The 13306-nt window shown below is 38.0% G+C and overlaps 1 protein-coding gene across 1 annotated transcript; it reads right to left on the bottom strand.

Moving 5' to 3' along the window:
• Positions 1-1806: 1806 nt before the first annotated feature.
• On the bottom strand, positions 1807-10937 carry LOC140932214 (uncharacterized). Its single transcript, XM_073381851.1, has 6 exons — positions 10619-10937; positions 9479-9625; positions 9057-9179; positions 7585-7707; positions 7150-7272; positions 1807-2066 (listed from the first exon to the last, which is right to left on the bottom strand). Exons 1-6 carry the CDS (start codon positions 10935-10937, stop codon positions 1807-1809), a joined length of 1095 nt encoding a protein of 364 aa, XP_073237952.1.
• Positions 10938-13306: the final 2369 nt, after the last annotated feature.

Genomic DNA, 13306 nt, shown 5'->3' with positions numbered 1-13306 from the left:
TTGATTATTGTAATAGTCTTTTGTATGGGCTGCCCAACTACCAGCTTAACAAATTGCAGAGAGTTTTGAATGCCTCAGCCAGGCTAGTTTGTAATGCCCCCAGGTTTTGCCACATCTCACCCCTTCTTCGTGGTCTGCATTGGCTTCCCTTTAAAGCCCGGATAGAATTTAAGATACTGCTTATTACGTTCAAAGCAATTCACGGCCTTGCTCCTAAATATCTATGCGATTTACTAACATTTAAATCGTCCTTATATAACCTTAGATGTTCGGATAGTATTTTACTTTCTATGCCAGCTGCTCGATCGAAGACGTTAGGTGATAGAGCTTTTATGGTAGCAGCGCCAAGGCTCTGGAAATCTCTTTCCAAAAGAACTTCGTGCGATTACTAATGTGAACAGTTTTAAGGCGCATAAGACTTATCTTTTTAAAACTTTATATTGGTGAGCAATTTTATATTCAGTTCTTAATTACTTGCATGCGTATATAATCTTTTTATTTTTTATTTTTTAATGCATTATCTTTTATTTGTTTCTTTTAAAGTAATGTAGTTGTAATGCGCAGCTGATCATTCTCATGTTAAGCTGCGCACAATAAGTTCATAAATTATTATTATTATTATTATTATTATTATTGCGCTGCGGCCGCCTACTCGTGGCTGCCAACGCCGCTCTAAATTTACAACCAAACACATTGTTTTTGAAAAAACAAAACAAAACAAAAAAAAACTTAAAACGCAACCTGCGAAAAAACCTGAACAATAACTTTATGAAGAACCTGGACAATTTCTTGTCTAAGAAATTCACAACAAAACTTTTTAAAATTATTATATCTGGGAGAGAAAGCTGATGCAACTCCTGAAGTTCCACCCGCTACGTCTGAAGTTCCAGCCGCACCCATTCAAGTTAGCTCAAAAGTCAAAACTAACGTGGCTCGCAAAAAATCCTGGCTGAGTTGCGACTGGTAAAATATTAGAAGAATGTAACCGCTTTTAGTAAAATCCAACTAGCGGTCTATTATCAATGCTTCGTTCTGATTGGTTGAGCTACTACTAGGCTATATGTTATAGCCCACTAGTAGTGAAAAGCGCCTGAGTTTTGGCGGCAAAAAAAAAGGATTAAAGTCTTACTTTAAGTTGTTTTCTGTCGATATTTTTGACCATCTAGTTGGATTTTACTAAAACAATTATTCCTCTCGCCCTCATGGTCTCTGAGTCAATAGCCCATTCGACCTTCGGCCTCATGGGCTATTGCCTCAGAGCCCATTCGGACTCGAGGAATAATTGTTAAATATACAACGGTGAAAGTCATCAGTGACAAGCTGACTCATCCCTGTGTAATGGAACTTTCTTCTCGTTGTATACTACTACTTCGCCTTATTTACGCTTTATTAAAAGAAAATCAGAGAGAAAGTCGTCTTAGTAAAGATTTAGCCCTAACCCACTCCAACAAAGATATCCATCATTTTTCCATTACACTTGTTTTATTTCATGATGTTATTTAAAAAGCTGTTAATTTTCTTAATAGTATCATTGTTTCACTTTCTTGCATGAAACAACGTTACCATTAGGGATACGAATACCATTCGCTAATGAAGAAACCCAACAAAATTGGTGTTAAACATACAAACTCGAATTCCCAAACATTTTTTTCTTGTTAAAATGGAGAGAGTAAGTAAAGAGTATTGTCAAAGAGGGGCCGGTCGAGGGTCCGTACGCCAACAATCTCTCCAGCTTAGTATGCGCAACGATGGTGTGATACTAAAAGGTGGCTGGTTTTGTATGGTGTGTAGACTGTTAAAATTAGATCACTTACCAACCCATGAGACGTTAGTGTACCCTCCAAATATGTATTTCCCTCCGACTCTTATGATTGTTACAGTTGGTCCTTTGTTGTCACATCCGCTGTGAAAAGTACTGGCAGCCCAGCCATCCACGGAAGCACGCCAACAGCGCTTCCATTTTGAAGATTCGCTTTGGGCGACTGGTTTGAGCCATGTACTTAAATTGGCTAAGTGATGCACATTATCTCCTACGATAACGGAGTCAGTCAGTCCCTCTGGAAAAACTGATATAAGGGAAGAGAAAAGAAAAAGGTAACTCTGGTAACATCTTTTTTCGAAATTGATATCACTTACAGTGAAACCGGTATTAAGCGGACACCGCATTAAGGGGATGTCCTCTATTAAGCGGACAGTAGCCGAAGTGCCCAAATTTTTTCCCTTTAAGCGGACGCGGGCACCTGAAGAGTGCCTGAAATGGTCACTTTGTTGACAACCTGCGTTAAACCGACACTTGTAATTAAATTCCCCCACCTGATGCCAGACACTGGAAATGCGACAGATTAATATTGCCACCAACAAATTTTTCGATTTTTACATTAAAAAAACGTGAGTTGACGAACTTATTTGATTAGTTTCACAGTACAGTATTGATTTCTATTTCGTTTTGTTTGTATAGTACGGTGGCCCATAGAGGACACGCTACTTACATTTTTATATCGCGCGATAAATTGAGAATTATCGCGCGATAAATTGAGAATTATCGCGCGATAAATTCAAATTATCGCGCGATAAAACCAAATTATCGCGCGATATATCCAAATTATCGCGCGATAAATTGAGAATTATCGCGCGATAAATCGAAAATATCGCGCGATAAATCCAAATTATCGCGCGATAAATCAAAAATATCGCGCGAGAAATCCACATTATCGCGCGATAAATTGAAAATTATCGCGCGATAAATCCAAATTATCGCGCGATAATTTGAATTTATCGCGCGATAATTCTCAATTTATCGCGCGATATATTATCGCGCGATAAACTGTGTTTTTATGGCGCGATATAAAAATGTAAGTAGCGTGTCCTGTATGGGCCACCGTAGTCTAGAGCTAAATTCACTTATCTAAAATGAAATAGCGTAAATAAAATACATTAATTACAATTATTTATTTAAAATATTTCGCCGTTTCTGATTGGGTCAAAGCCCCTAATCAACTGGCGTTTACCATATTTGGAGGATGGAGCAATATGCTATAAAATCGAAGGTATAATGCTCGAATCTTCTAAATATAAAATTGATCAACTTCGTTTCCAGGTACGGCCGCCTAGCTGATTATTCACCAGTGAACTCTGAAAAAAAAAAGGCGTTCACGACTATCCGGAACAGCTGAATTTTAAAGTAAGACTGAACGGAAGAATTGCAAGAATACACAAAGCAAATCTCTAGATGGATGTTATCTACTTTTTGGGGAGCATCGCAAAGAAAACCTGTGCTTAGAAATAGGCCGAAGATTTGAAGAAAGTCTTCGATGAGGTAAAATTGTTAAATAAGAATTAAGAAATTTTTGGAAAGAAAAATAAAACAATGAATGAATTAGGCTTTCCTATAATGTAAAGAATCATGCAGATCTCGGAGAATGTTATGCACCTCAACAACCTCCTCGATCTGCAAAATTCCTCATCCTACTCAGCCTAATTCAATAATTGCTAAAGGTACTTTTAAGTAACTACTTCTTAAAAGAAGTAATTATATATTTAGAAAAAATAAGTATATGTGCACGTGCATTAAAATGTAAACATGAATTGAATTATAGAATAGTGTATGTATGCATAAATAAGTATGAATAATGTAACATCCTACATCCTTATTCAAATCTAATCCTTATTATGAGCTAGATGATTTAAATTTACGCCATTTGCAATTTGGACAGAAGTGAGGTAGCGCATCAGTCTTAGTGGCGGCCAGGGGGGACTGGCAACGGCTTTTGATCTTGTCGCTTTGCGGCTTTCCATGATCGCCCCAGTTAAGAAATCTGTCAATCATTCGAGAACTGTAGCGAGCATGCGCGAAACGGGCTGGGAACAACAACAACATCAAGAAGTTCGTCTTCGCAGCGACTCGACAGTGTGAAGTGAATTCGCTTTTGGTCCTGTTGGTCATTGCTTTCTTTGCTGTAACCGATTTTTTCCGCAGTAATGTGGAGCTTACGTTTTCCTTTTTTCTGGTCTTACGTTTATCATTACATGCGATTTACTTCGCTAAGAATGAGACCAGTGAACAGTCATTGTACATGTTCCTCGATGCCCGACCTTTTGACTCACTACAGGCTTCCAAGCTGTGTTTCTGTTTAGAAGACCCACAAGACTAGAGGAAGAGCCAACCCTCCAATGCGTATGTAGAAGAGTTTATATTTTCAAGTAAAAGGCCGAAAATTAATCCTTCGTGATATTAAAAAAAGTGCGGTGGCCGTGGTCAAGTAGAAGAGTTGTCAGAGTTGTTTACGGTTTCATTACACCTTTAAGACGAAAAGAAATTATGATTGAGCTTCTTGATTCTTCATCCTTGATTGTGAACTTATCCTGGCAGAGTTACCTTGGATGATTGAGTGGCAGATGGTCAAATCTCGTAGTTCATGTATTTTGTAATGTACAAGAAGCTAAATAAATTTTGCCAAGAGATCATTTATTTCACTCTTGATATGCTTAAGTTCTTATCTTCGTGTGACTTAATTTAAACTTTACCGTAGTTTCTAAGAAATGAATATAGGCAAATGAAATGGTAATTATTTTGGAATTCTCTTTTCATGACAGCAGTTACTACACTGCCTTCAGTTTGAGTCCTCATTCAATTGTGTTTTGTTTTGTTGCAAACAAAGAGGGAAAAATTGTAAATATTTTATTCCAAAAACTACACTACTCACTGGAACAAGAGTACGGTTTAAAAAAGATTAGCTAAGGTCAGAAAATAAATGTTCAAGTTTGCATGTTTTGACAAGGACTACATCTGGCTAAATATAAAAAGCACTTAATTTAGCTTTAAAAAAGTTAATTTAACTAAGAAAAATTTTTTCGAATTAGAAACATTTCATTTCAATAAAAAAAAAACTGTCAACCTCTAAAATTCAATGGCTAAATATGCTTCAAAGGGAATTTATAAAATTAAAAAAATGATGAGATTTCTATTTTTGCCTTTCCTTTGGCCACTGTGATCAGTTTTTGCAATATAATTGCATGTAATGTTTTACACCTTTGGACATCAACCTGCCAGGTTAGTTTGTGTCTGTGTGAAAATGTAGTTTACTGTTAATGAAATCAAAGTAAACCCTCTCAATTTAAAAATTGCCTTGTACTAGTGGATATTGAAAACACAATAGGATGCCTTGGAAAAGAAATGTAAAGTGATTATTAAGATCATATTATTTGCAGTCAACAATAACAGTTAGAAACTTGTGTTGAGGCTGGCAAAAATATTTTTAGAGACCATAAACCTTCACTGACTTTGTTGTTACAATAAGTAGTAAAAGGGTATTAAAATGTGAGATCACCTCCCTAGGCTTACACTGAAAGAGAGTATGGGTAGTAGGACACATTGTGCATTTCCCTACCCTTTTTAAGCCAAGAGACCTTATTTATAATCCTCATTCATTTCCTTTAGCATACAGAATTAAGGTAGCTTTTAAACTTAGAAACATGGCAAAACTTGGGGGGGAAATGGTGGTACCGACTGTACTCTATAGACCGCTTCTTCTTCAACCTTCACAACCCAAACAGACACCTTGTTCAAAACTCTAATGGGTGAAATGGTCACCACCCTAAATCAGCAGCACATACCCATCTAGGCCAAATAAGCCAAGGGTAGTATCGTAGAAAGAACTGCTGAAAGGATAAGGTTCAAGCCCGACAATAACTTCTCTTGATGGTTGATAAAAAATCAATTTTACCTTGTATAATTTAGTTGTAAATCAGATTCATAACTTACACAAACAATAAACTTAAGTTGTGTATTTTTCAAGCCTCTTCTGATTCTCTTTATAAACTTTGCAAAACATTCAGTTTTCTTTTTTCTGTTTCTTGTACTTCAGTCCTTTAAGGGATTTTCTCAACGCATACTCTTTCCTGATGTACTCACTCTTATTAGGAACAGAATTAGCCTCTTGCTCTTACACTAAACCACTATAATCATTTCAAGTATAATTCATAACTAAAGGGTAATTTTAGTACCAACAATTTCAAGGAAATACTTGAAACTGAAGTCACTATCTAATACAAAACTACTAAATACGGTTTTACTGTTGGAAATTTATTGATTATCACTCCAATGACATTCCAGTGAAGGATTTGAAGGTTCAGTAAACTCCCAGCCTTCTAATATTAATAATAGCTTATACTGACAGACCCAGTATATGTGAAGCAAAGTGATTGGAATATTTACCCTGATTTTTACTAAATTGGCCCTGTATTCTGTATTTACGCCCATAAATATTTGTTGTACCTCCCGGTGTACACAAACAAACTTACGAACAGCGAAGTAGAAAATCAGTGGGTTAATGAAAATTCACATATGACTGTTGCAAGACTCATACCAATATACTGTGCTCGTAGCATGTGTTTAAGATAAGGAAGAGAGTCTTAATACCACTGTAAGTGGAAAAATATAAGAAATAGAGCAAGATGGTCGCTCGAAAATTCACGAAGCTTAAAAATAACTGAACTTGCCGAGATCCCGAATCACGATAAGTGAAGTCACCCATGAACTGTTCATACATCACGCCTCCTGATGTCCAAAAAGTCCATTAAAAAAGTTCATAGAAACCTTTTCTTGATATTTGTACGCGGGAAAACTTAAAACTGAGCAAAACCTCGTCGTACTTCCATGTCCGCATTTTCCGCCATATTTGTTTTCAAGGAAAATTTGTACTCAGTCTCACTCGGCCGAATTTCTTAACTGGGGCGATCATGTAAACTCGGTTCTAGACCTCGCTGCCAGCCCCCCCCCCTGGTGGCGGCTCTTTATGCAGAGTTATTTAAAAGTCAGAAATGCCATTTTCAGACATTTTCGTTTTGCTGACTGGTTTGGAAGACCTAAAAGATAGTCTAAATTCCCGCCAAAATCGTCGGTGAAAACGCCTTGATAAGAGTACAAGGAAGTTGCGCGCTCCGTGTTATAGGCTCCAGCATGGGCATAACATGAGGTATGACGTCATACATTGTTGGATACGAAAACTTACCGGCGGATTTAGCGAATTGCCGATCTCATTATCCACCATTTTGAACGCTATTATATCGCACGTCCTTAGGACACTTCCATAATTGATGTTATAACAGTAAAGTAACTGACCTTTAGATTCACTAATTATTTTCTCCTACCTCCGCAAGTTTTTCCATCGCCGTTGTATCCTGCCTTGCAGGTGCAGATATACGATCCACGAGTATTGGAGCAGTTGGCATTGACGTCACATACAGGAGGAGAAGCACTGCACTCGTCAATGTCTAAAAAAAAAAACAAAAATATTGGAGTTCCACTAGGATCTATCGTAGGCTCGTTGCTAACAAAATAAAATCAAATAATAATAAATAAATGAAAATATTTAGCCTTGTTCGATCCCCGTTGATAACAGTCTGAATTTTCTCAACAGGGAACCAAAACGTTTTAGAGATTTCTTCTTCATCGCCATCGAGTTTTCCAGGCCAGAACTTTTCAACATTTTTCATATATCTCTCATAATTCTTCTGAAAAAGGGTTTTTCTGTATAGGCTGCTCCAAAAACCTAGGGTTACCCGCTGTTTCGACCTTTATCCTACCTTGGCAAGTTTTCCCATCGCCTGTATATCCTGCCCTGCAGGTACAGATATATGATCCATGAGTATTGGAGCAGGTGGCATTGACGTCACATACAGGAGAAGAACCACCGCATTCGTCAATGTCTAGAACAACAAACATATTGATTCATGAAAAAAAAATTGAAGGGCATTAACTCAGGCCCTAAAAGGTGACGCGCGCGAGGAGTACCCATTCTTCCTTGGCATGAGTCTTTTTCCCCTTAAAATTTATCTTTTTTCTCCATGTCTTGTCAGTTTAACTCTGTCAGTTGCTGTTGCTTCATAATTTTGTTTTTCTTTTTCTACTGGGCTAGGTGCTCTACTAAGTAATTACAGCATTACTTTTCGCGGTTAAATAACGGACTTCAAACGTTTTAATTCTTGCGCGGTCTTTTACAGAATTTCTATACACTTACATCTACCCAAAAAGTTGCCTGAGAAAACAGTCGACATTTGGCTACGCTACCACTGGTTTACCCGCCAAATGACGTCTAAGAAACTAGCGCAGAAATTCCATACTGATGCGTCACTACCCAGATCTGGGTAGTGCTTCTGATTGGTTTAATTAAATTTCGCACGCTACACGACCAATCAGAAGTACTACCCAGATCTAGGTAGTAACACACGATCCGTACGGAACTTCTGCGCTCGTTTCTCAGACGCCATTTGCTGGGGAAACCGGTGGTAGCGTCGCCAAATGTGGGCTGTTTTCCGGCAGGCTTCACAAAAAGTTTCTATGACAGAAGTATAACCCGAGGCATATGATCTCATGCACTGCGGGTTTATAAACGGACTGGATTCGATGGATTGCCCATTTTTGCTGGTCATCACAAGTCCCTTGGAATCTGCCGTCTTCGTTGTTATCACAGTAAATCAAGCTTTATCCTACCTTGGCAAGTTTCGCCATCGCCTGTATATCCTGCCCTGCAGGTACAGATGTACGATCCACGAGTATTGGAGCAGTTGGCATTGATGTCACATACAGGAGAAGAAGCACTACATTCGTCAATGTCTAAAACAACAAACATACTGATTGATGAAAAAATTATTGAAGGGTATTAACTCAGGCCCTAACATGTGACGCGAGGATTACCCAGTCTTTCGTGCCATGATTCATTTTTTCCCTTAAAATTTAACCTTTTTCTCCGTGTCTTATCAGTTTAAATCTCCCGGTTCGGTTGCTTTATAATTTTGCTCTGACTACTAAGTAATTACAGCATTACTTTTCGAGGTTAAATAATGGACTTAATGCACGGCCTTTAAACGAATTTCTATACACTTACATGTACCAAAAAGTTTCTTATAACAGAAGTATAACCCAAGGCACGATGTGATGCACTGCCCGTATATAAACGGACTGGATTCTGTGGATTGCCGATTTTTACTGGTCGTTACAAGTCCTGGGAATCTGCCCTCCTCGTTATCATTACACGGTAAAACGAAGTTTATCATACCTTGGCAAGTTTTTCCATCGCCTGTATATCCTGCCCTGCAGGTACAGATATACGATCCACGAGTATTGGAGCAGTTGGCATTGATGTCACATACAGGTGTAGAAGCACTGCATTCGTCAATGTCTAGAACAACAAACATATTGATTCATGAAAAAAATTATTGAAGGGCATTTACTCAGGCCCTAACATGTGACGTTGGGAGTACTCATTCCTTCGCGACATGAGTCTTTTTTTACTTCCAAATTTATCTTTTTTTACCGGGTCTTATCAGTTTCAATCTCTCGGTTAATTTTTCATCAGTCGCCGCTTCTGTGACTAAATATGAAACTTTTAAGTCAGTTGTCTAATAATCATAAATTAACTTATCAGAAAGCTCAATCAGCTTAACGGTGGTCGCCGATTATATAATTGACTAAACTCACCGTTGGTCTCCATATTACAATGGGCCAGAACAGATGTACCAGATTTTATAGTGGAAAACCAGTATTTCCCGCTAACAGCGTGTCCTTCACTCCTCTTTATTTCTTCACAAGTCTCAGCTGGGAGTTCTTGAATCGAACCAAGGGGGACTGAGAGGTTAAAAAACAATTCTTCATTATCAGTTTGCCTTTACCCCTACATAGTTTTTAGTTTATGCTCGGGGCGCTACTCAACAAAGTTTTATAAAGCCGGGACCGGAGGTTCCGCCCCGAGGTCCAACCCCTTACCGTTTTATACAACGTTTTTGACAAGAAAGGTACCCCTTTCGTATACCTTCGATTCACGAATGTTAGAACTACCGTAAAATCCCACGTTAAAACTCAGGGGCTTATATAACTTCATAAAGGGTTTTGGGTGCGCTTATAAAGGGGGGAGGGGGGTATAAGCCGAAATAAATGTTTCGGAACGACAGGATAAAACATATCTGAACCGAATTAATATAAAGCAAACATTCCATTATAAATTTATCACCATAAATGGAGAATGTATTTCACAAACATCTATAAAACACTTGAACAACTGGAACGAAACAGGACAAAAGTCAAAAAACTTCGAGAAACGGTCCTCTGGGTAGCATTAACAGAGTTCATATCTCTATTTCACCCGCACAATTTCGCAGCTTTATGTTCCAATTCAAGTGGGTACTGTTTTACAAAACGCGCTTGGCATAACATGGGCTTATATCTTGGGGGGAGGGGGGAGGGGGTATATCCAGAATAAAATCTTCGTTTGCAAACGGATGGGTTTAAATCCGGGGGGGCTTTAACATGCGATTTTACGATAATTTTGCATCCCTCTTAACTGCTGTAAATGCTATGTCTTTTAAACATGAATAAGCACAAAACCAGAGAAATTTCCGTCTGCTTTTTCTCATCCATAAAATGCATCTGTTAGCTCTTTTAGTTTCTTTTATCGGCTTCCAGAGATGACTAACTTTCCTATCCTTCCATATACTTTAAACTGTGAAATTTCTTAGCTCTTTTATATATATGAAGCCTGACAAAGGTACCCCGTTCGGGAGGAGCCTCCCAGTAACCGGCCATTGAACTTAAGAGTATCCCCGGCACTTAATGATGGCTCACCTCGTTGTAAATCACGTCGATAGTAAGATCTGTCTTGGTTTGGAATGAAGTCCTCGGGCCTGGCTTCCTTTGTCCTGTTGTTAAACTCACACATAAGAAGAGAGATAACCCAGTTAATACTTTGGCATCGATTGTCTTCGCGACACTGGAATACGCACGTAAACGGACGTTCAGCGAGAAGAGTGTCGTACACGTGTCCTCGTAACATCCAGCCCAAAATGGACTTCTCTGATCTACCACCTGCAGGACACTTAGTGGTTACTGCGCTGTAGAGCAGGAGAGCTAGAACGAAGGTACGGAAAACTATTCTTGCGGTCATGTCTGGAACTAAAGAACATAAAAGCATTTTGTTAAAACACAAACTTTACAAAAGGTGAACTTAACAGATTAATTCATCGTCCGTTTCCGCCTGAAGAACAATTTGCATACTGCAAAGCATCTAAAATTAAGCCAATTTTCAAACCGAATTTGATAATTTTTTTAGAAACCATAGCAAACACATTTCTGTTCGAAATAATCAATAGGAGGTCGATGTATTTTTGGATGGAAAAATATATAGAATAAATGAGGAGGTGGAGGTGGAGGAGGGGCATGAAAAACATTGAGGAGTTAAAATAATAAAAATTGTGGAGGAGGGAATAAAAACATTGAGGAGGGAAAATAATAAAATTGTGGAGGAGGGAATAAGAAAAAAATTGAGGAGGGAAATATAATTGAAAAGGGAGAGTGGTAAGTAAAACATTGTGCGCAGTGTAAAAAAAAAAGAAAAAAGAAAGGATGGCTTGCATTCTTTGACTATTTTAATAGAATCTTTAATCTAACCTTTTTGCAATTATTTTAATAAAGGGTCATAAAGTTGATTTCTTATATCTTAAGAAACGTGTCTGGATTCATTGCTAGCAATTATTAGTCGCGTGTTTCAATTGATCTTTGTTAAGTTATTAATTGGTTTTTTATGTGTTTTTATAATGATAAGTCAAGATGCTCCCTTGGGGTTTTCTATTGCAGAGCTAAAAAACGATGGGCTTGTGAACTCGCATAATTACCTGACTAACGGCGCGTGAAACGCTCAGACTTCAATAGTTTTTCATTCCCTCGAGATAGAAACGCGGTTCTGTGATAGTCAGACAAAACTGAAATAGAGAGTTTTCAGCTCCACTTTGTGTATATGTGTGTTTGTTTTGTTTATATATTCGAGTTTTAGCGCTAAATAAGAAGACATAAGCTAAATTGAAATGAAGACTTTTCAACTCCACTTTGTGTATGTGTTTTGTTTATATATCTGAGTTTTAGCGCTAAATAAGATATAGAAAGCCGTTTCTCGCGTTGCTAGGTGATCGCTTCTCTTATTCCTATTTTCCTTTTAATAGACGGTCCGTAAACCGGGCTCAAGTTACTTCACGGGCAAGTCGAGGCAAGCCTATTGTGCCTATTGTAGTATTCGCTCATTAGTAAATCTATACCGAATTAGTATGAAGGAAGACCCTCATAAGTATGGAGGAAGGCACTTTTTCCCTAGGTATAACAATAGGTGACGTCATGGACTCGACCATTATACATATTAATTAAGGGAAGGCATACGAGAGGCAAGGGAAGGCACCAACGGGGCTTAATTTTGCTGAAGCCCTACTACTTATAGCTGTTTTAAAATTCAAAATACAAGATGGTCGTGATTATAACTAGCTAAACGCAAATAATTGTTGACTCCCGCAGATGACAATTATTTTTAAAAAAAACAGAATTGCTTGAAACTTTCACTAGTGCTCTTCACCCACACCCCGCGAAAAAATAATCCTAGTGCTAAATTTTTAAGTTAAGGGAAAACTTTGATCGTTAAAACCGAGAAAAATGAAAGAACTATAAAAGCAAGTGAAATTGAGAAAACTTAAAAATAACCTCAGAAAGTAGAGAAAAAGCACTTGGAAACTCTAAAATCAGGTTTCTACGATTCATTTGTGGTATGCAAATGAGCTTCAGCCTTGTTGAGATGTTTGGAGAAGAGTAAAGAACGGCAGATGAAATTATCTGTACTAACCTATAACTGCTGGCTATGGAACAAGCGCGTTTTTAGCCAGTCTTACAATCAAACATTTCAGTGAAAATCCTTTTTACTCGCATCTACGTGTACCTTATTATTTTAAAGATTATTTTAAAAAATTACTTGCACTTACTAAAGACGTCCCTGAAAACATACAAAAGTGAATTTGTGTGGAATTGAGATAGGACTAATATACTTAATTTATCATGATAGAAGAGCAATACCTGAAAATATCGATTCCTCAATCCTGCGGTGTCAATGGGGTAATAGCTCTGACGTTGACAGTTAATTGTTTCCAGTTATGACGGCTGACGGTTAGCCTGAAATTCATCCGATTGCTTCGAGTCGTTTTCTCCTCTCAACAACGTCTGAATCGACCGGCCGTTAATGCCGTCCAGTGACGTCACTCACTACCCGAAAACCGGGTAGTGATTTTGATTGGTTGATTGTCTAAACATTCGCATAATCATGTATAATTATGAAAAATTTTACCGGGATTGTCGCTTGATGATTCAGCGGATCGCATCTCTGGCATTCTTTCGTTTACTTCAAACATTTCCATAAGCTTAATCTTTATCTTAAACAGCAAAATTCCCCTTGTTTTCGAAACTGAAATGCTAAATTGAACTGCGATTGAAGAATCATTGCCG

This window comes from Porites lutea, chromosome 1 (assembly GCF_958299795.1).
Source record: "Porites lutea chromosome 1, jaPorLute2.1, whole genome shotgun sequence".
NCBI lineage: Eukaryota > Metazoa > Cnidaria > Anthozoa > Scleractinia > Poritidae > Porites > Porites lutea.
Note: the sequence above shows the minus strand (reverse complement) of the source record. Positions and strands in the feature narration are given on the sequence as shown.

Coding starts and splice junctions, on each gene's coding strand:
- LOC140932214 (XM_073381851.1), bottom strand. CDS start 10,937: ATGACCGCAAGAATAGTTTTCCGTACCTTCGTTCTAGCTCTCCTGCTC. Junction 9,180..9,478: donor TTGTAATATGGAGACCAACG/GTGAGTTTAGTC, acceptor TTGTTGTTCTAG/ACATTGACGAATGCAGTGCT. Junction 7,708..9,056: donor CGATGGAAAAACTTGCCAAG/GTATGATAAACT, acceptor TTGTTGTTCTAG/ACATTGACGAATGCGGTGGT.